Source organism: Neopsephotus bourkii, unplaced genomic scaffold (assembly GCF_033783945.1).
Source record: "Neopsephotus bourkii isolate Nb327-2 ecotype Australia unplaced genomic scaffold, CSIRO-AGI_Nbou_v1 NB_1287, whole genome shotgun sequence".
NCBI lineage: Eukaryota > Metazoa > Chordata > Aves > Psittaciformes > Psittacidae > Neopsephotus > Neopsephotus bourkii.
This window is the reverse complement of record NW_026901771.1, coordinates 3,721,122-3,742,746: the sequence shown is the minus strand read 5'-3', so window position 1 is coordinate 3,742,746 and position 21,625 is coordinate 3,721,122. Positions and strand designations below refer to the sequence as shown.

At 50.1% G+C, this 21,625-nt stretch overlaps 2 protein-coding genes across 7 annotated transcripts; one reads left to right on the top strand and one right to left on the bottom strand.

Annotated features, from left to right (window-relative positions):
- The first annotated feature begins 424 nt into the window (after positions 1 to 424).
- Positions 425 to 14,726, top strand: PTPN6 (protein tyrosine phosphatase non-receptor type 6). 6 transcript variants are annotated; one of them, XM_061365501.1, is made up of 16 exons: positions 498 to 692; positions 868 to 968; positions 5,545 to 5,667; positions 5,948 to 6,142; positions 8,989 to 9,211; positions 9,867 to 9,983; positions 10,143 to 10,256; positions 10,510 to 10,606; positions 11,009 to 11,088; positions 11,178 to 11,327; positions 11,445 to 11,576; positions 11,833 to 11,987; positions 12,270 to 12,337; positions 12,726 to 12,877; positions 13,488 to 13,585; positions 13,706 to 14,726. In XM_061365501.1, the coding sequence occupies exons 2-16, from the start codon at positions 955 to 957 to the stop codon at positions 13,809 to 13,811; spliced, it is 1,824 nt and encodes a 607-aa protein (XP_061221485.1). In that variant the 5' UTR covers positions 498 to 692; positions 868 to 954; the 3' UTR covers positions 13,812 to 14,726. The 6 variants fall into 6 exon arrangements, with proteins under 6 accessions (XP_061221484.1, XP_061221483.1, XP_061221485.1 ...); XM_061365504.1 differs by having other exon boundaries at positions 598 to 692; positions 871 to 968; XM_061365503.1 differs by lacking the exon at positions 498 to 692 and adding an exon at positions 5,017 to 5,278 and having other exon boundaries at positions 866 to 968.
- Positions 14,727 to 15,634: 908 nt separating this feature from the next.
- On the bottom strand, positions 15,635 to 21,539 carry PHB2 (prohibitin 2). The gene is made up of 9 exons (XM_061365498.1): positions 21,339 to 21,539; positions 21,173 to 21,257; positions 21,010 to 21,089; positions 20,752 to 20,936; positions 18,825 to 18,954; positions 18,232 to 18,335; positions 17,769 to 17,846; positions 17,171 to 17,247; positions 15,635 to 16,225 (listed from the first exon to the last, which is right to left on the bottom strand). The coding sequence occupies exons 1-9, from the start codon at positions 21,463 to 21,465 to the stop codon at positions 16,195 to 16,197; spliced, it is 897 nt and encodes a 298-aa protein (XP_061221482.1). The 5' UTR covers positions 21,466 to 21,539; the 3' UTR covers positions 15,635 to 16,194.
- Positions 21,540 to 21,625: the final 86 nt, after the last annotated feature.

The window sequence follows — 21,625 nt, the reverse complement described above, 5'->3', positions numbered from 1 at the left end:
ACTACCCACTGGCTGTATTGTTGCACAGTTCATTGTGCTGGCAGACATACCAGCCCTAAGGAAAAAGGCAGCAGGGAGTGGTGTGGGAGGACTGTGTCCAGTTTGGCTGCAGCCTGGGTTAGAGCAACGCAAACAACATCAAATTGTATCCCATGTCTTATGGAACTGAAGAGAGACAAAACTAGTGGGGCAGCCTTGCTCCATGGTGATGTTTGGTTTATCGGACTTGATCCAAATGAAGGGACATATCAGATGCCTCTGCTTGTAGCCTCCTGCCTCATGAGCCTGTTGTCCTTGGAAGTGTTGAGGTCTTTGGGGAGGGTGATGTGGGCCAGCATGGCAGGGCTGGGAGTGACGAAGCCGGGCCTGGGAGCACAGGTAGCTGCGAGCCAGGTGTGAGAAAGCTGTCTCCGGTTCTGCCTTCCAGTTACAAACCAGGCAGGAATGTAGACAGCAAGGGCGTGAGCTCAGTGGATAGGAAGGCAGGAAGCACAGTCGATCCCTTCCGACTCCATCTACCTCTCCCGCCTTGGCCTTCCTCCACCCCTCCCTAATTATTCATTAACTACACCCCAGGAAGTGCTTTCCGAAAGGTGAGAATTAAGCCCTCTGCGGTTTGGCTGACCTGGACTTGCCTTCTCCTCAGTCCGCCCAGGAACAGGCGGAGTTCGGGGCTGCGGGATCGGACACAGGTGAGTCACAGGAGGTGCTGCAGCCCCCGGCCGCTCTGTGGCACTCAACGCAGGAGCATCTAGCCCCTTCGGGAGGTTGCAATTCCACCCTTCGCTGTCAGGGTCTGTGGTCTCTCCCCCAAGTCTGTCTCAAGGTACTGACTTGCTCATTCCAATACTGCTTTACTTTCTTTAGTAGGACCCCCTGGTTAAGGGCTGTGGTATTTTCTCCACCAGCTGCTGTCAGTCCTCCGGCAGAGGGGATCTGAGAGTCAAGATCCTGATGCCATCCTGTGGGTGAGTGCTGTGAATGCTCCTCAGGGGAAGCAAACAGGACTTGGGGAGAAACCCACAAACACTGGCAGTAGGAAGTGGGCAAAACTCACCTTCTGATAGGAGCCTCGGCGTAGCTGAAGGGCTGGGATTGAGAGTGTTTAGATTCTTACTGCTGTTACGGTTGTGCTGTTTCACTTTGATAAAGAGCAAGCAGATTTGTGATGCCCCATTTGCTACAGGTTTTCTGCCAGTGTCTCTGTACAGAGACAGGGCAGGTGGGTGGTTATGGCTTGATTCACTACAGTCCCTCAAGTCCTTCATAGAACAGCAGGACATAAAGTCTTCAGGGTCAGTCCAACCAGTTGCTCTGCTCTGGAAACTGCAGTGGCATGATGTACAGAAATGGGATTTACTACTCTATGGTAAGAGTCTGGGAAACCACGGTGGTCCTGGGGTCCCGTGTTCCATCTGCCCATCCCGAAGCCCAGGTGGCCTTCCCTCTGTGCCAACAGCTGAACTAGGATGCGGTTCTGTGCAGAACAGCAAAACCTCCTGACTAAAATCATCTCAGTGGTGAGGATCTGAAGTATCAAATGCAATGGTGGTGCTCAAAAAGGTCTCCAAATGAGATCCCTCGGGTGCAGGGAAGCACAGAACAACCTAGTTGGTATCTGGGCAAGAGGATAGACAGTAGAATGGAGAAGTCAGTGAGTGTGATATTAAATAAAGAGCCAGCATCTGCTTTTAGGAAGGCAACTTTGTAAAACTCCAGTTTTGTGGGTAAGGCAGGTCTGGTTGAGACAGATTCCTTGGAGCTCCAAAAAATCAGTTGACAAGAGTTTTTCATCCAAGTCTTTAACTAAAGCTAAAGTTGTGGCATAAGAAAGAGGATGAAGATTTTCATGGGTGAAGAATTAGTAGAAAATAAGAACTGGAAGGTGGGAATAGGCATTCAGTTCTTTCAGCAAAGGGAAGTCATCAGTGGTCGAATCACAGGCTTAACCGGGAGTCTCTGCTGTTCAGACCTGGAAATAGAACTTGGTGAGGTGAGAAAACTGACTGGTGCTAGAGAGTTATTCAGGATAATAGGGTGGGAGCTGACTGAATAACTGCAGAAAGACCTTATGACAGTGAATGAGTGGGCAATAGAAGAGCAGCTGGAATCCCATATAGTCACATGTAAAACAGTGTTCATGCAGGAAAAGAATTCAACATTTGCATCTAAAACAATGAACTGTGAACTAATCATAACCTCTCTGGAGTAAGCCTGTGGTCATATATAACCCTGTGTAATTGCTGGCTTAATGCTTGGTAGTGGTGAACAATTAGAAATCCCCACTGTCTGTGACTCACCAGCATCTTAGAACGCTGCAGTTCTGTGCTATCTTTCACTCTTACCTCCAAAACAACACACCAGTCTTGGAAACATCTCAGAAAGGGACAGCAAGGATGATCAGAGGTGTAGAACACAGTCAGAGCCTTCAGCCCAGCAAAACACTGAGGAAGGATATGGATGTTACAGGTCAGTGTCATGAGCAGTTTGGATGGGGTGAATAGGGATCAGGAATCAGTCACTGATTTTTCTTTCTTACAACAACCAGACATTAATAAAGACGAGGCAGGGAGCAGGTTATAAGCAAGCCAAAGGAGGGAGTGTTTCTGTAGGTGGGCCCTGGAACTCCTTGCCAAAGGATGCTAAATACGTTATGGATTTGAGGGTTGACTCCACAAGTAGCTGCAAATGGAGGTTTAGGGAATACAGAGGGAAAAGAAACTCTATACATAACCTCTTCCTCTACTCCTCCTTTGACAACCACTTTGACCTCTGGATCACCTACTCCACCACCCTGCTCACAGCAGAGCTAACCCCAAAGCTGTATCAGGTTGCTCAGAGCCTTGTTCAGCTGAGTTCTGAACATCTCCAGGAGTGGAGGTTCCCCAGCTTCCCTGGGCACCTGTGGCAATTGCTGAACCACCCTTGGCAGGGGGAGCATGTGTGTAGCTTTTCCCCACATCTAATCAGGATTTCCATTGCTGCAACCTGTGCCTGGTGCCTCTTGACCTTTTAATGTGTCCCACAAAGAAGAATCTGGTTTATTGTTTGTAAACCCCACAAGTCCCCTTTTAGGCAGCTGTTACATCTCTCCTCAAGCATCTTTTCTCCAAGCTGAACAAGCCCATCTTCCTCTGTCTTTGCTGAGTTCCAGGTTCTTCACTGTCTTAGTGGCCTTATGCTGATTCTGTCCAGTTTCTCAGTGTCCTTTCTTTTACAGCAGTCCAGATGTGTGTATCTTTTAATTCACTATTTCATTTATCTTCTCCTTTGCCCTGCACTAGCTGTGGCTTGGCTCCATTAAGGTTTTACAAGATGAGGTTCTACCACCTGTGCTGTACTGAAACAGCAGCACAGGAGCAGTCTCTTTGCTGAAATCTCTTAACCTGTTAATCTGGGCTCTTTGCTACCTTGTTCTTTCCCTCTTCCTCTGTGTCCCACTGATGTTCTTTTCCTTGGGCAGCTTTTCTCCTTCAGCCAGTTCATAAGATGTAGGGATGTTTAGGTTTTAGTTTTTCTCTGCCATGGCTTCATATTGCTCCTACATAATCTTTTGATATCAGGAATTCTCTTTTGGGACTTTTGTCATTTCTTTCCTAACTAGACAATATTTCTTTCCTGTGTCAGTGCTTAGACTGGCTCTGATTTAGCTGCAGTCTTTTAGGTGCAGCTTCTACACTTTTGCATAGAAGTTGTTCCCAAGAGCCACAGGTCTCTAAGCCTTTAAACTCTCCTTATTTTTACTATCAGATTTAAGCCAGGACAGCTGGATCCCTGTACCTCCCCACATCCCGGTCCATCACGTGTGTGAAAATAGAAGCATTTCAAAGGAAGCTCCTGTAGGTGACTGGGTTGCCTTTCTAGCAATAAGGTTTAGCTTCCCACTCGTCTCCCCTGTACTTCCCTTTGTTGTTAGTTCCTGTCTTGGCCACGAGCTTTGTCTCGCTCCTTGCTAGCAGCCTGTTCAGTTTCCCATTCTGGTGGGGTGCTGCTGCTTGAGATGAGCACATCTCTTGCTGTTCCTGCTGCCCACACCACCACACAAGGTAGCCACAGTTAAAAGTCAGGCTCCTTTGCCAGCTGGATTTCCCTCTTTGGCCACTGCTTAACTCCCATTCTTTCTTGAGGCCTGCAGACCTTGAAACCAGTGCTATCAAAAAGAGCAGTCATGGGACAATGGCTGCTAGGTAACTGGAAATGGGTAGTTTTCCTTCTTTGTATTTAATTGTCCAGGTTAGCTTCAGAATGCTGCACTGGGATCTTAAAGGTCCTAGGCTAAGCAAACTTGGTGTTGAATGGGCACACTGTAGGTAGTAGCTATTTGTTCTGGTGTCTGCCTTCTTCTCTGGGCAGCTTTAAGGCTACCTCCCACCCCATCCCTTTTGAGCTAGCACTGCTCACATCAGTCACAACCTCCAGCAGGCTGTTTTGGGAAGACAGAGCTGTGCTCAGAACACTTGCCTGCACCTCAGTATCTGTGTTTGCACAGATTTCCCCCTGTGGCTGTACAGGGCACATTGAACATTTAACTGCCCAGAGAGTTCATCAGCGAAACGGAGTATGGAGGTTTCAGGTAGGTCGATGAGGGCAACCCATCAGAGCCAAGCTGTGTGGCCGGGCAGATGTAACCTGCAGTGGGGTGTCTCATTGCTCAGCGTATGTCACCACGTACTGCTTGCTTCAGCCTTGTGGGCATGTGAGTGACCTCAGGCAGCTTGGCACCATGGTAAGGGCTTGGAGGTGGGGAGCACTCATGCCTGTCATTGGCCTTTTGGGGAAGAAGGGGACCAGAAGACATGCAGCTGGGACCCAAGATGCACTTATAGAGTCAGCCCTGGTGTGAAAGAAGACAGGGAACCAGAGAGTAATGGGATGGGGGGAGGAAAGACACAAAAGGAGAAGCAGAAGTGTGCAAAGCAGCTTGGGGCTGGGGAGCCGATGGCTCAGAGCGCTTCCTGTCCCTGGAGCTGCGTGTGCCAAGCTGCGCAGAGGCTCGCACCTGCCCGTGCCCCACAGCACTGTGCAGAGGGCCAGAGATCAAAGCACCGATCCAGACACAGGTGGATGGAGAGGGTCAGGATGGACTGATGGTAGACACCAGGAGAGATGCCCGGCCAGCTCCCGAGAGGCGCAGAACCAGCGTGGCGTTGGGTGCTCCAGCGCAGACCACCAACTTCCCGTTTCTCACCAGCGCAAGCCGAGTTCTCCTCTGTGTTTTTTGAGTTGCATTGGTTGTAGACGCTTGTCCCCTTCTTCATCTGCTCTCCACGATGGTGAGGTAAGAGGGACTGAGAAATGTGTGTGTGTGTAAAGACGGGGAACCAGGAAGTAGGACAGACTGGGGGGATCAATCATCCTGGAAGCTGTGTCTCAATGGAAACCTTTCATAGCGTGAGGGAGGTTTCAGGTAGAAAGGGATGCTGCCATCATCCACATGGGTATCTCTAGGGGTGCTGACTGGGGCCATGCTTCGCTCTACAAGTCTCCATAATAGTGCCTAGTCATTTTTTATTCACTTGGTCTTCCTTCCATCTCCTCTGGTAGGTGGTTTCACCGTGACCTGAGTGGGCTGGAAGCTGAAGCCTTACTGAAGGGACGAGGTGTCCATGGGAGCTTTCTGGCCAGACCCAGTCGGAAGAATCAGGGGGATTTTTCTCTTTCAGTGCGGTAAGTGACTTGGACCACAGCTGCTGTCTTTCCAGGGTTATATACACAGGATGCTTTGATCCTCACACATCCTATGGCATCGTCTTCATTCTGTCCTTATTCCTTTGAGTTCTTCCCAAAGGACCCGAGCTTCCCAGGATCAACTAGACCCTGGGAGTTGCCCCAGGAGTTTCTCTTTTGCCTCCTTTCAGTGGGTCTGTTTGCTCCTTGCTGTGGCAGGAGGTAATGCAGAACATTTTCTGCCTCTTTTGTAACCACCTCACTGTGCATCATCCCACAGGGTAGGTGATCAGGTAACTCACATCCGCATCCAGAACACCGGGGATTTCTATGACCTGTATGGAGGGGAGAAGTTTGCCACCTTGTCAGAACTGGTGGAGTACTACACGCAGCAACAGGGCTCACTGCAGGACAAAGATGGAACCATCATTGACTTGCGATACCCGCTTAACTGTTCCGACCCTACCACGGAGAGGTATGGAGAAAGCAAAGCGGCCAATGTGTCTGTGATGAGACCTCCTCTGTGCTTCAGGTCTGTCTTTCTGCCCTGCCTGTGCCTGTATCCCCAGGGCAAACCCTGCAAAAAGTATTTCCTGCCTCCCGTAGCCTCCTTATGCTTCCACAGGGGCAGCACCCCCAGCAATAGCTGGCTATACCTTGACCCACCATAGCAGATCTACTTTTACTTCTGGTTTCCTGTTGCCTTTGCTATTTATATACTGTTCCTAAAAGCAAAGGTTTATGGTATTAGCTATGGGTCTGCAGCAGCCTGTAGAGTGACATATTATGTGGAAGACCTCAGCCTTGCCACAGAACCCCTTGGTTACTCCAGGCCTGAGTGACTCATGTAGCTGAGAGCAGGACCACGTTCCCCAGCTGTTCCTAGCCTGCTTAGTCTCTTTCCTATCTCCACTTTGCATATGCCTCTGACACCAAGTTCCTAAATCAAATCAGGTGGGTTCGCTCTTGCCACTGTGTTTTCAGGCTCTTTGATGCAGGCTGGGGAGCAGTTCATACGGTGCCCTGGGGTGGATGGGTCCTGGAAACAGGGAGCAAAGATTCCCTGGGCAAAGGGCCTGTGTATGCCCCTGCTTGCTCTGGGGACGGGGCTGCAGAGGGGCCAGCATCTGCCTGCCGGCTGTCCTCTCCACTCAGGGCCGTTGGGTTGTGGCCCTGCAGTTTCCTCCCTTCCTCTCTGCGGTTGGAAACTTCTCCCTGCCCGCAAGGCTCTTACGAAAGCTCCTCTCACTCTCTCCCCAAGTGATTTTCCATCACGTGGCTTTGAAGAGCTGGGCTTAACTGGGAGCCATTAACCCCTTCCTACCTGAGGAGGGGAGGCCTGGGGACCTCTCTGATGGGCAGGAGGGGTCAACCATTCCCTGGGGAGCATCTGAGCGCTGGCACATGGTGGCTGAATGCTTCTTTGGGAGGAGGTTCAGGAGTTAACAGCTGCCGTGCAGTGAATGCCATTGCTCCTTGCAGCACATGAAGTGAGGATCAAACAGGAATTACTTGCCCAGGCACAGTAACTGCCTGCCACGTGTTGCTGTCAAAATGATCCCTAGATGTTGTGTAGAGGAATGTGTTGGTCTGGCCAGATGCCGGGGTGAATGAATGCCCCAGCTGCTTCTGTGAGTTGGGCCTTCTGGGCTTCATTTCAGTTCTTGGGGACAGATAGCTCTAACAACGTGTAGCTCACCGTAGACACCAGTACCACTCCAGACCTCCACTGTTAGCTGTTCCGTGGGCAGCAAACCTGCTGCCACAGCTCTGGGAGCATCAACCTGGCCTAGATGGCAGTGCATGCAGTGAATGCAACAGAACATCACTGGTGCTTGTGGTACCTGCAAGGAGCAGGAGCAGGGAAGAGCATTACAAGTCAGTCTGATGCACCAGCTGCTTGCTTTGGAAATGCTGCCAGGGAAAATGGCCAAACTCAGCAGCTGTATCCTCAGCCCAGAGCCCTCTTTGAACCCATCCCTGCTGGAGGAGAAGTGCCCAAATCCCCTCCCTGATACTGAGCTAGGAGAGAGTGAAGGGGCCAGGGCTGTGGTGACCCTTGGGCTGAGACATGTTGGAACTGGATGATCCTGAAGGTTCCTTCCAGCCCAAACCATTCTGTGTGTCAGACCCAGTAGAGGCTCCATCAGAAAACGGGTAGTGGAGAAGTGGGATGATCCAGAGCGTTTCCCAGTGTCCAGAGCACCATGCAGCTCTTGGCTTTCTGTAGTCTGTATCTTTAGCTCCAGCTTCCAAGTGAGTTTTGTGGAAGCAGGACAGAGCTGCAGTTACCATGGCCTTCTGCATCTTTACTGGTCAACTCAGAAGTGTCCCCCCCCAGACCTTCTGGTGTGGTCCATGGAGACTGTGAAGCCTGGGACAGAGGTGAGGAACCAGAGGATCTGCACAGAGATGACCTGACCTGGATCAAAACCATCATTTCTGCAGGGCCAGGCTTGTCCCACGTCCCAGCCTGCTTCTGGTGCTGTCACCTCCTCCCCATCACACAGTGCAGTGGGATCCCACCAGGCACACACACTGCCCTGAGAGCTTTGTTGGGGGGAAGGAGCTGGACAGCAGTGGTGCCATTTGCACCATGTTCGTATCCCTCTGCACCCAGGGACACTCCTGCAGCAAGGCAGAGAGCCCCTTGGTCTATGAGGGATGCTCCTCAACTTGTGCTAAGAGAAGGAGCTGCAGACTGGATGTTTGCACCAAGGACAAGGATGTGCACATGGATCAGTAACAGTGATAAGTACCTGGAGCAGAATACGGACTTTAGGTGGCTCCTGGTGTCCAATCCCATGGCTAGGCTGATTGCTGCGGTATAGTGTGCCCAGGGAATGGGAGTTATCCTTTGATTGAAGAGGTGGCTGAGTTTCAGAAAGAGGGGCTGCTGGGGTGGCTCTTTAATGGATCTGATCTCAACAGAACCATCTGGATACTGCCAAATCCTATGGGAGAGTTTCTGACTTTGGTGCTTGAACTTCCAAAGCACCTTGCAGCAGAATGCAAGAATCCCAGTAGTGCTGGGAGGTGCTGAAACCCATGGACTACCCTCTCCCAACTGGTCTTCAAGCCATCGGGTGTTGCTTACCTGTGCTTGCGTGTATCACACAACTGGATCTCACTTGGTGCTTTCCCACTTTGCCCTCTGCTCTCAGCATTCTGCTCCCTGGGTCCCAAGGTTTTCTTCCCTATCTCTTTCCTTCCCCTCTCTCTGCCCCTTCCTTCCTTCTCCCTCACCCTTCCCCAGCATTGCTGTCCTTTACTCATCACTGAAGAGCACTTACCTGCATCTCCCCCCCTTGTTTCTCCTAGGTGGTACCATGGGCATCTGTCAGGCTCTGCAGCTGAGTCGCTTCTCCAGGCCAAAGCCACCCCTTGGACCTTTTTGGTGCGGGAGAGCCTCAGCAAACCTGGGGATTTTGTCTTGTCTGTCCTCACTGACCAGCTTAAACCTGGCTCTGATGCTGCACCAGCTGGGGCAACCAGTGCTGTGGGGGCCCGGCTCAAAGTCACGCACATCAAGATCATGTGTGAGGTGAGCAGTTGGGAGAGCAAAAGGAAAGGGAATGGAAGAGGTCTCTGCTGATCCCTGCTGGTCACGTCCTCAAAAGCATGGGCTCTGACAGCTTGGTTACTAGCAGCAGTGTTCCTGAAGCTGGATCCTGAAACAGGTTCTTTGTGTCCTCACCCCAGTCTGGGTGACTGTGGGCTGTGTGCTCAGCCATGAGCAGGGCTCAGTGTGACTGAGAGCTCCAGTACAAGGAGTCTGTGGTGAAGGACAGAGGAGGATTCACAATCTAAGCCTGAATTCATCAGAAGAGTTCAAAGCTCTTGGAGGAGGAGCATCTGCAAGGCCTTTATGCTTGGTCTGAAGGATGTGACCAACCTGGCTGGCCCCAGTTCTATTACTTTCATGTGGGATGGTGCAGATAGTGGAGGGAGATTTCAATGACAAGTGACTTTAAATGGGAGCTGAGAGCAATACACCTTCTGTGGGCTTCCATCCACTGAGAACAGGAGGCAGTTCACCATGCTGTGAACTGTCTTCTCTGCCATTTGACCCCCCTGCCGGAGGGAGGATGCTTTTCTGATGGCACAGGGTAGTGCCTATGGCTTTGCACCCTTGAGCATCATCAGCTTTGTCTATATGGGGTTCTGAGTGGGATATTACACATCCTTCTTCTATTTAGAACGGACGCTACACGGTTGGAGGTGCTGAAACGTTTGACAGCTTGGCAGATCTGGTGGAGCACTTCAAGAAGACTGGAATTGAGGAGGTGTCTGGCTCCTTCGTGTACCTGAAGCAGGTAAATCCCGTTTCCTCTGTTTCTCAGGGATCCTTTGGAGGGACCCACTTGCTGTTTGTTTCTGCTTTGTGTCCTCCTTTTCTCCACAGCACACAAAGGAGACTTAGCTCTCCAGCAGCTTCTCTCTCATGCCAACCCATTGTGTTTTCCCTTCCCCAGCCCTACTATGCTACAAGGGTGAATGCTGCTGACATTGAGAATAGAGTGCAGGAACTGAACAAGAAGAGTCTATCTGAGGAGGCATCCAAGGCTGGATTCTGGGAGGAGTTTGATGTAAGAAATTGCTGGGGGACATGATTCTGGCCTTGAAGCAAACCCAGAGAGGCAGAAATATGCTTTTTCATGGTTGGAAGTTACCAAGACATCAAGGGCTCGAGCCTGGACTTCCCAAGTCTAGGTTTCCTTTTCTCTTCTCTGCTCTCCCACAAGCCCATCCATGTGTCCCAGAGTCACCACTGCTCCTGTGTGTGCCCACCTCCTTTGTCATACACTGTGACCTTGCCATGACTGTTCTTTCTGCTCTCAGAGCCTGCAAAAACAGGAAGCCAAGCAGCTGTTTGACCGCCACGAGGGTCAGAGACCTGAGAACAAGAGCAAGAACCGATACAAGAACATCTTGCCTTGTGAGTCTTGCTTTTCCACCACAAAAAAACCCAAACCCAAACAGACACAGACAGGCAATGAAGAGCTGCCTCAGTCATCCCTGGCTCTGCCTCAGCCTGCTCTAGCCTTCAGAGCAGGTTTAAAGGTGTACTGCACTGAGGATGTAAGAGCTGATGGGAGAGGTCACACACTTTTCATGTCCTTGAAGGAAGGAGGAAGGGTTGCATTGTGCTCATTAGCTTCCAATGAGCCATCATAGGGGTAGAGAGATGAGAGGACAGGGTGAGAGAAGGAGAGGTGAAAATAAGGGGCATGCTGCGTGCACAGGGTAGTATGGATGAGTGGGGTAGTGACAAAGCTTCACGTGGCTCTGAGAATCAGAGCATCTCAGTGCTCTGTTTGCTTTCTCACTGCATCCCCAGTTGATCATTCCAGAGTCATTCTCCAAGGAAGGGACCCAAATATACCCGGATCTGACTATATCAATGCCAACTATATCAAGGTGAGACTCTCAAAAGATGCCTGCATGCCCAGAATGGGGGAATGCCTCTTGCTCCTGCAGCCCTCTGATCTTCCCTTGTCCACACTCAGAACAACTTGGCCAGCCCAGATGAGTGCTCCAAGACCTACATCGCCAGCCAGGGCTGCCTGGACACCACAGTCAATGACTTCTGGCAAATGGTGTGGCAGGAGAACACACGCACTATCGTGATGACTACACGGGAGGTAGAAAAAGGACGGGTAAGCAGCGGCTTGTGGTGTCTCAGAGCTCCCCTTCTTCTCCTTCAGCCATTGCTCTGCATCTTCTCTCTTTCGTGCTTTGTGCCCATCCTCACCCCATTCTCTCTGCCTACACAGAACAAATGTGTGCCTTACTGGCCAGAGGTGGGCAGCATGAAGGAATATGGTCCCTACCTCGTGGAGAACGCTGGGGAGCATGATGCATTGGAGTACAAACTCCGTCACCTCTGTGTGTGTCCAAAAGATAACGTGAGTATACCTTGTAGAGGGCTGCCATTGAACCAGCGGGTTGGACAGTCATTGGCTGTCTAAGGCTGGGAACTGCTGGTGGTGATGCTGCTGTTGAGTCATCATTGGGTTTGAGCTGGGCTTACTTTGTGGAGTCACCAAGAAATGCATAGGAGACAGAGCTTCCTTCTGGCTTCAGACCCACCTCTCACTGGGGCAGAGGCCAGGGATAGGACTGGGTTGCAGTTTTACCAGTGGGGTGTCTTGTTATTATCAGGGTAAGGCTGTGCGTGAGATCTGGCACTACCAGTACCTGAGCTGGCCTGACCACGGTGTACCCAGCGACCCAGGAGGAGTGCTCAGCTTCCTTGACCAAATCAACCAGAAGCAAGAGAGCATCCCAGATGCAGGGCCTATTCTGGTGCATTGCAGGTTGGTAGGGTTTGAAGCATTCTCCATCCCTTCTCTAGGGTGAGGTATAGAAAGTCTCTCCTGCTCCACCAGCTGTTCCCAGGACTCGTGAATGAAGAATGTGCCAGCTCTGATACTTACTTTGTCCTCTTGGATGCCCCCAAACCAAATTCTGCCTATTGAATCTGTGACTCTGTGGCATTGCTGAACAGCTTCTACAAGTGCTGTGTCCTTCCCCAGAAGCAGCTGCATTTTGTTTCAGGAGCTGTATTGCTCTGACTTCTGCTTGTCCTCTCCTTGCAGTGCTGGGATTGGCCGCACTGGGACTATCATCATCATTGATATGATAGTGGAAACAATCTCCACCAAGGGTAAGAGGACCCCAGAGTATCTTGAAGTGAGCTGGCCTACCCAGTAGGGTTGTGCCCTTAAGTCCAGCTGCAATGGATGAAAACCATCAGGTATCAGTGGGAGAGATCCTGCCACAGCCCTGAGCAGGTTGCCCTGTCCTTGCCGTGTGGCAGTGCTGGATCTCTGCACCATAGTCACTTACTTCAGCTTTTCCTGAGCTTGGGCTCTTTCTCCAGGGCCAGACTTGAAAGATGCTGAGCAGGAAGGAGGGATAGGGCCATACAGGAGTAAAGAGCATGGAGGGAGGTGGAAACTTCTTGACTGACCTCCACTGTGACTGCTTTTGGTGGAGAACTGGGAGAGGGGCCAGTGGACACGTCCATAAGCTTTCCTGATGTCTCCTGCTAGGGCTGGACTGTGACATTGACATCCAGAAGACCATCCAGATGGTGAGGGCCCAGCGCTCAGGGATGGTGCAGACAGAGGCCCAGTACAAGTTCATCTATATGGCTATCTGCCAGTTCATAGAGACAACCAAGAAAAAGCTGGAAGTTATCCAGGTGAGAAAGGGGACTGTGAGCTGAGGTCTGGGATGGAGTGCTCTGTTTCCAGGCTAGCACTGGGACCTACACACACTATGATGCTGCATCCAGGTCTGAGTCCCTGTTCCTGTCCTGAAATTCAGAGCACAACATCAGCAGCTTGAGTACCAACCCCTTCTGAACTACTAGACAGCTTTAATGCAGTTATTTTCTACATCACACCTCCACCAAGCATTGTTTGATTACAAGACTTTGCCCTGTCCTTTTGTCTTTGTCTTTCCTGTGCTGGTTCTGCAGTTGCAGGATTTTCTCCTGCTGCCTGATAAGTGGCATCTTTTCTCTCTCTTTGTAGCCTCTAGCAGCATCCAGTAGCTGCTGTTTCATATTCTTTGGCTGACATGTGGCACTCCCAGGCGTTCCAGTGGTATTGGTTGCCCCTGTAACAAGGATGCATTTGCAGCCCCCTGTGAGAGCAGTGGGCAGAGTGCACTGAGCCTGAAGCCTTCAGCAATCCACCCACCTCCACTGAGATCCTAGCACGGAGCATGGTTAAACAGCCAGAACCCTTCTTTCCCCATCTGCTTTCCCCAGATGACACTCTTCTCTGCTTGGTATTTCTCTCCTGTAGTCTCAGAAAGGGAAGCCAAAAGAGTCTGAGTATGGGAACATTGCCTATCCCCCTGCAGCAAGGAACATGCATGCCAAAGCTTCACGGAAACCCTCCAAGTAAGAGCTCACCTCAAGCAGAGGCGCAGCTTGGCCTGCCTCTGACAACAGTCTCCCTGCTGCCTTGGCAGGTTTCTTACTCTTGCTCACCTTTCCTCCTTGTTTTCCCCTGGTTTCCAGGCAGAAAGAGGAGTCAATGGTCTATGAGAACCTGGGGAAGAAGGAGAAGGCACGGAAGCAGCACTCCTTGGAGAAAAAGCTGAAAGGCTCACTAAAGAAAAAATAGGTTGCAGGTAGCCCCATGGAGGGTTTGAACCAGGGGTACAGGGCTGGGGCTCACATCCAGGCTGGGCTGTCTTGCATTATTCACCCTTGGACTGAAATTAGGTCTTTCCCTTGTTTTCCATCCCACCTTCCAGCCCTGAACCAGACTGCTTTCCAGCTCAGCTGACTGACTTCCTCGTCCCGTTCCTGGGCAGGCCAGCAGCATCTCCTGCTGCCCCTTCATCCCTCAGTAATGGAAATAAGGCCCCTTCTTCCCCTTGCTCTCTGGGCACTGGGGCCCAAGCTCACCTGTGCTGGGTCAGCTCCAGCGAACTTGAAGAAGAGTGAAGGAAGCTCCTTACAGGAGCTACATCTCTGCCCACTGCTGTGAGTTAGAATTTATCCTGTTAGTAGTGTTCCCTGAAGCCTCAGCTTTTAAAGTACAGAGGGTTTGGCCTGTTTCAGCTCAGCAGCTCTGCAGTTCAACAGGAAACTTCCTTTCTCCTTAATACCAACCTTCTGCCCTATAGAATCAGAATGGGTTGGGTCAGAAAGGACCTTAAAGTCATCCAGTTCCAACCCCCTGCCATGGGCAGGGACACCTTCCACTAGTCCAGGTTGCTCCAAGCCCCATCCAGCCTGGCCTTGAACACTGCCAGGGATGGAGCATTCACTTCTCTGGGCAACCTGTGCCAGCGCCTCAGCATCCTTACAGTAAGGAACTTCTTCCTTGTATCTAACCTGAACTTCACATTTAAGTTTAAACCCGTCACCCTTTGTTATATCGCTGATGTAACACCAGTCCCTGATGAAGAGGCCCTCTTCTCATGGTCCCTTTTCTATTTGATCCTTTGATTGGATGTTGTAAATACACCCGAATTCGATGTGATGGCCATGTTTTCTCCTTTGGTTGTAAATAAACTTGTATTTCTTTGAATGCTGAGTCCCAAAAGCTTTTTCTCTCTTTGAATATAGCTGCACTTCTGGCTCCACTTGCAGCTCTGCAAGAACTTACAAGAATGGCTCTAGCTTGATTTTCATCACTTTTCTGCAGCCTTCAGACTCCTGACCAGAACCTGCGATCAGTTATGGTGGCTCCTTGGCTTTGAAGCTTGAGCGTTGGTAGTTGTCAGGTAAGTCTGAGCACAAAAAGTCAGCTGTGACAAACTCACACAAAGGCTTCTGCACCCATTCCACATGGAATTTAACAAGAACAGATGCTAGATTCTGCACCTGGAATAGCGTAATCCTGGCTGGACGTGTAAATTGGGGAACAAGAGGCTCAACTGCAATCCTGGAGAACAGGATCTGGGCATTTTGGTTGATGGTAAGCTCTACCAGTCAAAAACGTGCCCTGTCAGGCAAAACTGAAACCATTATCCTGGGATGCATTAGGTACAGTACTTAAATCAAAGGTGATGATCCCACTATACCCAGCAGTGTTCCAGCCTCACCTTTTGGGCTCCACAATATACAGATATGAAAATATTAGTGTCTAAAGGAGGGCACCAAAGACAGTGAAAGGCCTGACTTTAGAGTAAGAGCTGAGTTTACCAGACTTGTTCTGTTAGAGGAGGCTGAGGATTGTCCTCATGGCTATCTACACTTCCCTCACGAGAGGAAGCAGAGGGAGATGCTGATTTCAGCTCTTCAGTGTCCATGCAGCTACATGATTGTCCACATTCTCTCCCACCCTGTGATCTCTCAGTGAACAGGAGGGTGTTTCTCTTGCTCCCTTCTCCACAACTTCCCAATTCTATCTTCAACCAAGTAAAAGTTCTTTTTCTACCTCCCCTTATGGAAAACAACGTCTTTTTCAGACACTAAACACACCAAGACACAGTGTAAATTTGGGGGGGTTTAATCCTTACAAACGTTTGAACAAATCACTGAGCAGACAGTGACACAAACAGACCTTCCAGCAGTAACAGGCACCCAATGGATGGTATTTTCCTGAATTCAGGCCCAGGTTCTCTTGGGATTCAAGAGTGAAGGAGAAATGTGATTTACTATCAACAAAGCCTGGTGCTCTTGGCAGCAGAACTCCCTCACTTGGCCAAAAAAAAGAAAAAATAAGAAAAAAATTCTGATTTTACCTACAAAAAATCTACAGATTAATGAAGATTAGAGGTGAATTACTATATCCACATGGGTTAATCCCAGTAAGTCCCCTCTTCTTCCCATATTTAACTGGTAGGGTGAGGAAGGAATCACAGCTGCCCAGAGGCAGAGCCCAATCCTCTAACTGGACCACCACAGATGAAGCAGGGGAATGGGAACCAAATCTGGCTACTGGATTAACAACTTCAAAGTGAGGGCAAACAATGCCATTGAGGGAGGTTGAAGCTCCTCACTCCTGTCTGCTGCTGGGTAGCGCCGCTGGTTCTGGGAGGCTTTAGTTTCTTTCATTTCTTCTGTTTGGGTAGGAGACTGTCACTGAAAGGAGACAGAAAAGAGTCATTAGTCCAGAAAGCACAAAGCTGAACCAGACCTACGCTACAGACTTGGGAGTGTGCGGTGTCACATCCAAAGGTTATGGGCTTCCACGTTCTTCCTCCCAGCAAAGCCCCCTGAGCCTTCTCAGATGAGTAAGACAGAATCTGATCAAAGGTAAAGAAGCATCAGAGATGCCAGGGAAAAGAAACCATCTCTGGCTTCCCTTTTTGATTCTAAGAAATGTAAGTTTTCAGCTGTTCAGCTGGCACTGCCTTGTCCATAAACACTGGACAGGTTACCCAAAGCCACCAAACTCCTGCCAGCTCTGAAAGCAGGGAATGGGGTTTTCTAGGATGGAGTTGGAAAGCTTTTGGTGAGAAACGAAAGCACCTTTTGTAGGATCATTACCTCAACCACAATTCCCACAACCATCTAATTGCCTTCTTACAGCCTTCTCTGCCATACATGCAGAACGCCCTGTCTACATAGGGACACTCCTCAGTTACTTGTTCCTGCCTTTCCCATACAAGGTTCCCTACTGGACACACAGAGAGCTCCAGTTACTGACTATACCCTCCTTGTTCTTGCAGGTAAGGTTTCAAGCTTCACATCACTAATGGGATTTGAGGTAGACATGGAATAAACTTCCCATGGCCACAAAGGCCCAAGCCAGAAACATCCCAGGCACCAGGCAAACATCAACACCCCTGTTCCAAGTACACAAAACGAAAGGACCAAAAGAAACAGTGCCTCACCTTCCTCTGCGTGTCAGGAGATGCAGTAATGGGGAAAGGGGGGGGAAACAAAGAGTACATCGATTAGATATAACAGTTCAACAAAAATGTCATTTCTTAAGTAAGACAGACAGCTCCCTGCTTAGCTGTATCCTCTGGGATCAGCTTCACAAGCAGGGTGCAGATAAACGCAGCCATCTGGCCCCTTTACCTGGTGAAACCCTCATCCTGCAGGTTCAGTACCAGGTTATCTGCTGTGAGATACACACGGTTTTGTGAGGCAGCAATCTGGAAAAAGAAATCCATGACAGAGATGGCACAAAGAATACAAATGCACATGCAACACTGATCAAGAACTTCTCTCCCCCTCTAGATACAGCACTTGAGACCTCAGTTAAATCAATGCAATTCCCCAAAACAACTCTGGACTTTATCCCAGTGCCATCAGACATTCTGAAAGAAGTGCTCATTCCGTCTCTCTGCCAGAAAGACCTTTGATCCCACACTTATCTGTTCCCCTTTCTCAGCCTGCAGGAAACCAGGAGCTTTTGGTGCCTGCAGCTGAGGGTGGGTGATGGAATCTGATGTGGATCTGGCCTTGTCATACGGAGGGCGTGAGCTCCTGGCCTCACCTCTAACTGCCGATCATTGCAAGCTAAATCTTAAGGTCTACTTGAGTAGAGAAGGGTTGCACAGGAACAGAGATCAGGACAGGGCAGGTCACATTCGCCTTAAACTCATCATGTGGCCACTGGGCTGAGCAAACAGCTCCGGGACTTGCAAAAGGACAAAGGGAATTCCGTGCTCACCGTTTTGGAGATGTTTTGAGCAGCTCGGATCTTACGTAGCTTGATGTAGCCTGGATTCCTGCTGAGAGCTTCCCCCAGGTGCAGCAGAGCCAAAGTTAAGGAAAATCCTAACAAAAGCCATTTAACCTCAAGGAATTCTTCCTAGAAACATCCTAGGGTGGAAAGCAATCTCCATCTAACATGGACCTCTGGGCAGGCATATTTCTACTTCTCTAAATCAATAACAACATTATGGATTATGGTCACACACAGCCAATAGAAGCTAAACCTTACAACAGGGAGTGAAGGCTCATGGCCTGTAAGCTCAGACAAATCAAACTCCAGCCAACTGTAGGGTGAGGATGATAAACTGCGACCTACTTGAAGCTATCATCTTGTAACAGCCTCCTAAGCATGGACCCGATGTGACAGATTGTGTCAAGCTCACAAGCCACATCCCACAAAATCTCCCAAAGCAGGATATCATCTTAGCAGCTGTAGCTTCCCCTTCAGCTTGAACAATCTTCTGCTTCTGCTCTTGCTTGGCCTTCTCCACCAGAAACTGTGCACGCTGTGCCTCCTGCTGAGCTGCAAAGAGAATGGCCAAAAGCACTGGAAATGGATTCCATCTTCAGAACCCTTCACTGAACTAGAACCCTGGAGCTGAGGCCTGGGGACTCTGCTTCCAGAAGCACTGATGGCATTCTGGGGCCAGATCTGCAACTGTGAAATGCATTTGAGTGTCCTTTACTTTTGCCTTAGATAAAGTTAGAAGCAATCAGACCCTCTACACATAATCCCCACAGTAAGTGGTGAGAGTCCCAGCCTGAAGAGTAAGCCTGGTCTTGGGAGCTCAGTCCCTCTGATGGTCTATCCCATTGGCTATAGCCCAGAGTTTTCTGACAGCGTTTATAAAAGAGGCTTGGATTGATCATTCTGTAGCTGTATCAATGCAGAAGCAGAGACATGCCAACCCAAATTCGGATTCCTTTAGCCCAAATCCTGCTTCCTTGTTCATCAGTTCAGAGGAAGGGCAAAGGCAGCACTCCACTCTTTTCAGGCATAAATGGAACTCACCCACTTGCTTAGCTTCCACAGCTGCTGTGTATTCACGACTGAAACTAAGCTCTGTGATAGCCACATCATCCAGGATGAGGCTGAAGTCTTTGGCTCTCTCTGTCAGTTCTCGCCTAATGAGCAGAGACACCTGAAAGACAAAGACAGCAAGAAGAGTACAAATACAGCAAGAAGAGTACAAACACAGGCTGCTTCACCCTCCTGTGCACCCCACAAGTGAAGCACAACTGCTCCTCACAGAGAGAGAAATTACCTAGAACAAACCCTGAACCATGGCCATTTATCATTAATACCACCTCTGAATCTGTCGCTGCATAGCCAAAGCTATGTATCCAAAAGCATATCACATCTTATTTACAGTTATTATTAATTATACAGTTCATATTGGAAAAATAAATCATCTGGTTTGGGTTTGTTTTTTTGCTGTCACATCCTACCACATCCAGTGCCACAGTTTCCATGTTTCAGGTTTTGGCAACAAGTATTTCCTTGTCCACCTTGCATTTGCCACTGTTGGCAGTTTGACTGTCTCCTCACATCTGTATTCAGATGCAGGGGAAAAAAAACCCACATCATTTTTTGTTAACTATGTATCACATCTCTCTTCGTTACTGTAGCAACTCCTCCAGTGTGGGTACTCCACTTGCATCAGTCTCTTTGGAAGAGTGGTGTTGGTAGGTATTTTTGATTGGTTCTACCTTTAACTTGTCAGCATCTTTCTCAGGCAGGCTGACAAGTCCTGCACCAAAGACTGGCTTCAGTAAGTGGCTGCTGCAGTATCACATGCTGGGCCAGCCTAGTATCTGCTTTTACTCCTGTTGCAGCTGTTTCTGAGCACAGCTCTAAAATGCTGCCAGAAACCTTCACTGTGTGAGCTGCAAGTGCATAACTGTAAAGTCAATACCCATGGGCCACAATACACCCATCACTTCACATTAACGAATGAACAAATAACTAAATGAACATATGACAAGGCTGCACTCAATTCAGTTTGTTCGGAAGTTTCAAACACTTAACAGTTGTCATTGCTTCTGATAAACCTAAATCCCTTGCAGACATTGTTTCTTTGCTGTCACATCCCCCCTTTCCACACATTCTCTTTATCCAGCTGTTAACAAACCATTCCAGCACACAGCATGTGGCCTAGCACAAAACCCTGGAGTCCCTGCTACAGAACAGTTCTCACAACAAGACCTGCACACTTAGGTTCTCCTCTTTGCTTCTTTTTCTTGTAACTACTTAAAGAGATGCTTTGTATTTCATCTGACAACTTATTCTCTTTAGCAGCCTCATGCAGGATCTCCTCTAAAGCCTTTTAAAGGAAGACCAGCAACTTCTCTCTCCCTCAGCTGCGACAGGTGATGAATATTCTCAGAATCCCTGGCAATCAAATTATCAGAACACAAACTTTCAGATACAGGCTTTTTAAAGCTAAATATTCCTATTATTTTGCAACCTGCCCCCAGGCTACCCTCTAACCTTTTTCTAAATAGAAATATTTGTTGCCCTTCTGTAGCATCCATTACAGAAAACTTACTGCTCTGTTAACTGCTCATCCACTTCACTTTCCAGAGCCTTTAAAACTGTTTGATGCGCTCTGACAGCTCTTCCAAGACCCATGAAAGGCCAGGTAATAGTTTTCTTAAAGGCAGATCTACTTTTGTGTGGATTATGATGTAAATCAGCCCTCCCTCCTTCCCCATTACATTATGGTGCGGTTCTGCACTCTATATACCAATGAATCCAGTTTTCCTCTCAGAAGCCTTAGCATTTGCATCTGTACTGGAATCAAAACTCCAAGTGGGATACAGTTCCATGCCCTTTTCATTTAGATACACCACCTACCAACCTAACACATTCATCCTTTATATAAGGTTCCCCATATGCACAGCTCAGGTGTTTCTTTGCCATCTGAGTGCAGGTTTACCTGGGCTCTCTGAGTGATGAGCTGTGAAGCATTAAACTTGGCCACCACGCTCTTGAGCACCTCGTTCACGATGGAAGGCAGGACCCGCTCCTCGTAGTCCAGCCCCAGGCGCTGGTACATGCTGGGCAGCTCCGCAGCGTTGGGACGGGTGAGGACCCGCAGTGAGATGTTCACCATCTGCAAGTCTGAAGAGGAGGGGGGGATGAGCGCTGCCGGCTCCCCCCGAACCCCGTGCTTGCCCGCGGGGCCCGCTCTCACCTTTGGAGCCGGTGGGGGACGAGATCTTCCGCGGCCGGGCCCGAATGTCGTAGATGATGGGATACTGGAACCAGGGGATCCTGCGAGGGGCGGGAGGCGCGTCACGGCGGGGGCACCCACCGGGGCCGGGGGCGCGGAAGGGGGCGGGGGTACTGGGCCCTACCTGAAGTGCAGCCCCTCGGCGAGGATGGTGTCCTGCTGCACGCCGCCGATCCGGTTGAAGAAGATGGCCCGCTGGCCGCCTTCCACTGCGGAGAGAGAGGGGGGGAGAGGCGCGGTGAGCGCGGGAGGCGGGTTACCGGGAGCGGGAGCAATGGGGCACGACTCACCGATGAACACGGACTCGCGCACGCCGTAGGCCAGGGCGCCGGCGCCCAGCAGCAGCTTGAGCGCGGTGCCGACGCCGCGCGGCCCGGCCGGCAGCCGCCCCGCCAGGTCCTTCAGGTTCTGCGCCATGGCCGCGCCGCGCCGCGCGCCCCACCGGGAAGGACACCGGAAGCTGCCGTCGGCCAAAGTGCTCCGGTGGGAAACAACCTCTTTCCGTCCCGCCGCCACCTTCCGGTGCGGCCGCTCCGCGCTCTGGAAGTGCGTCCGGCCGGAGCCAGATTAGGGGCGC

Coding starts and splice junctions, on each gene's coding strand:
- PHB2 (XM_061365498.1), bottom strand. CDS start 21,465: ATGGCGCAGAACCTGAAGGACCTGGCGGGGCGGCTGCCGGCCGGGCCG. Junction 18,955..20,751: donor TCATCACTCAGAGAGCCCAG/GTAAACCTGCAC, acceptor TTTGTCTTTCAG/GTGTCTCTGCTCATTAGGCG. Junction 17,248..17,768: donor CTCAAAACATCTCCAAAACG/GTGAGCACGGAA, acceptor TTCTTTTTCCAG/ATTGCTGCCTCACAAAACCG.
- PTPN6 (XM_061365500.1), top strand. Junction 9,984..10,142: donor CCTTCGTGTACCTGAAGCAG/GTAAATCCCGTT, acceptor TCCCTTCCCCAG/CCCTACTATGCTACAAGGGT. Junction 11,089..11,177: donor TCAATGCCAACTATATCAAG/GTGAGACTCTCA, acceptor GTCCACACTCAG/AACAACTTGGCCAGCCCAGA.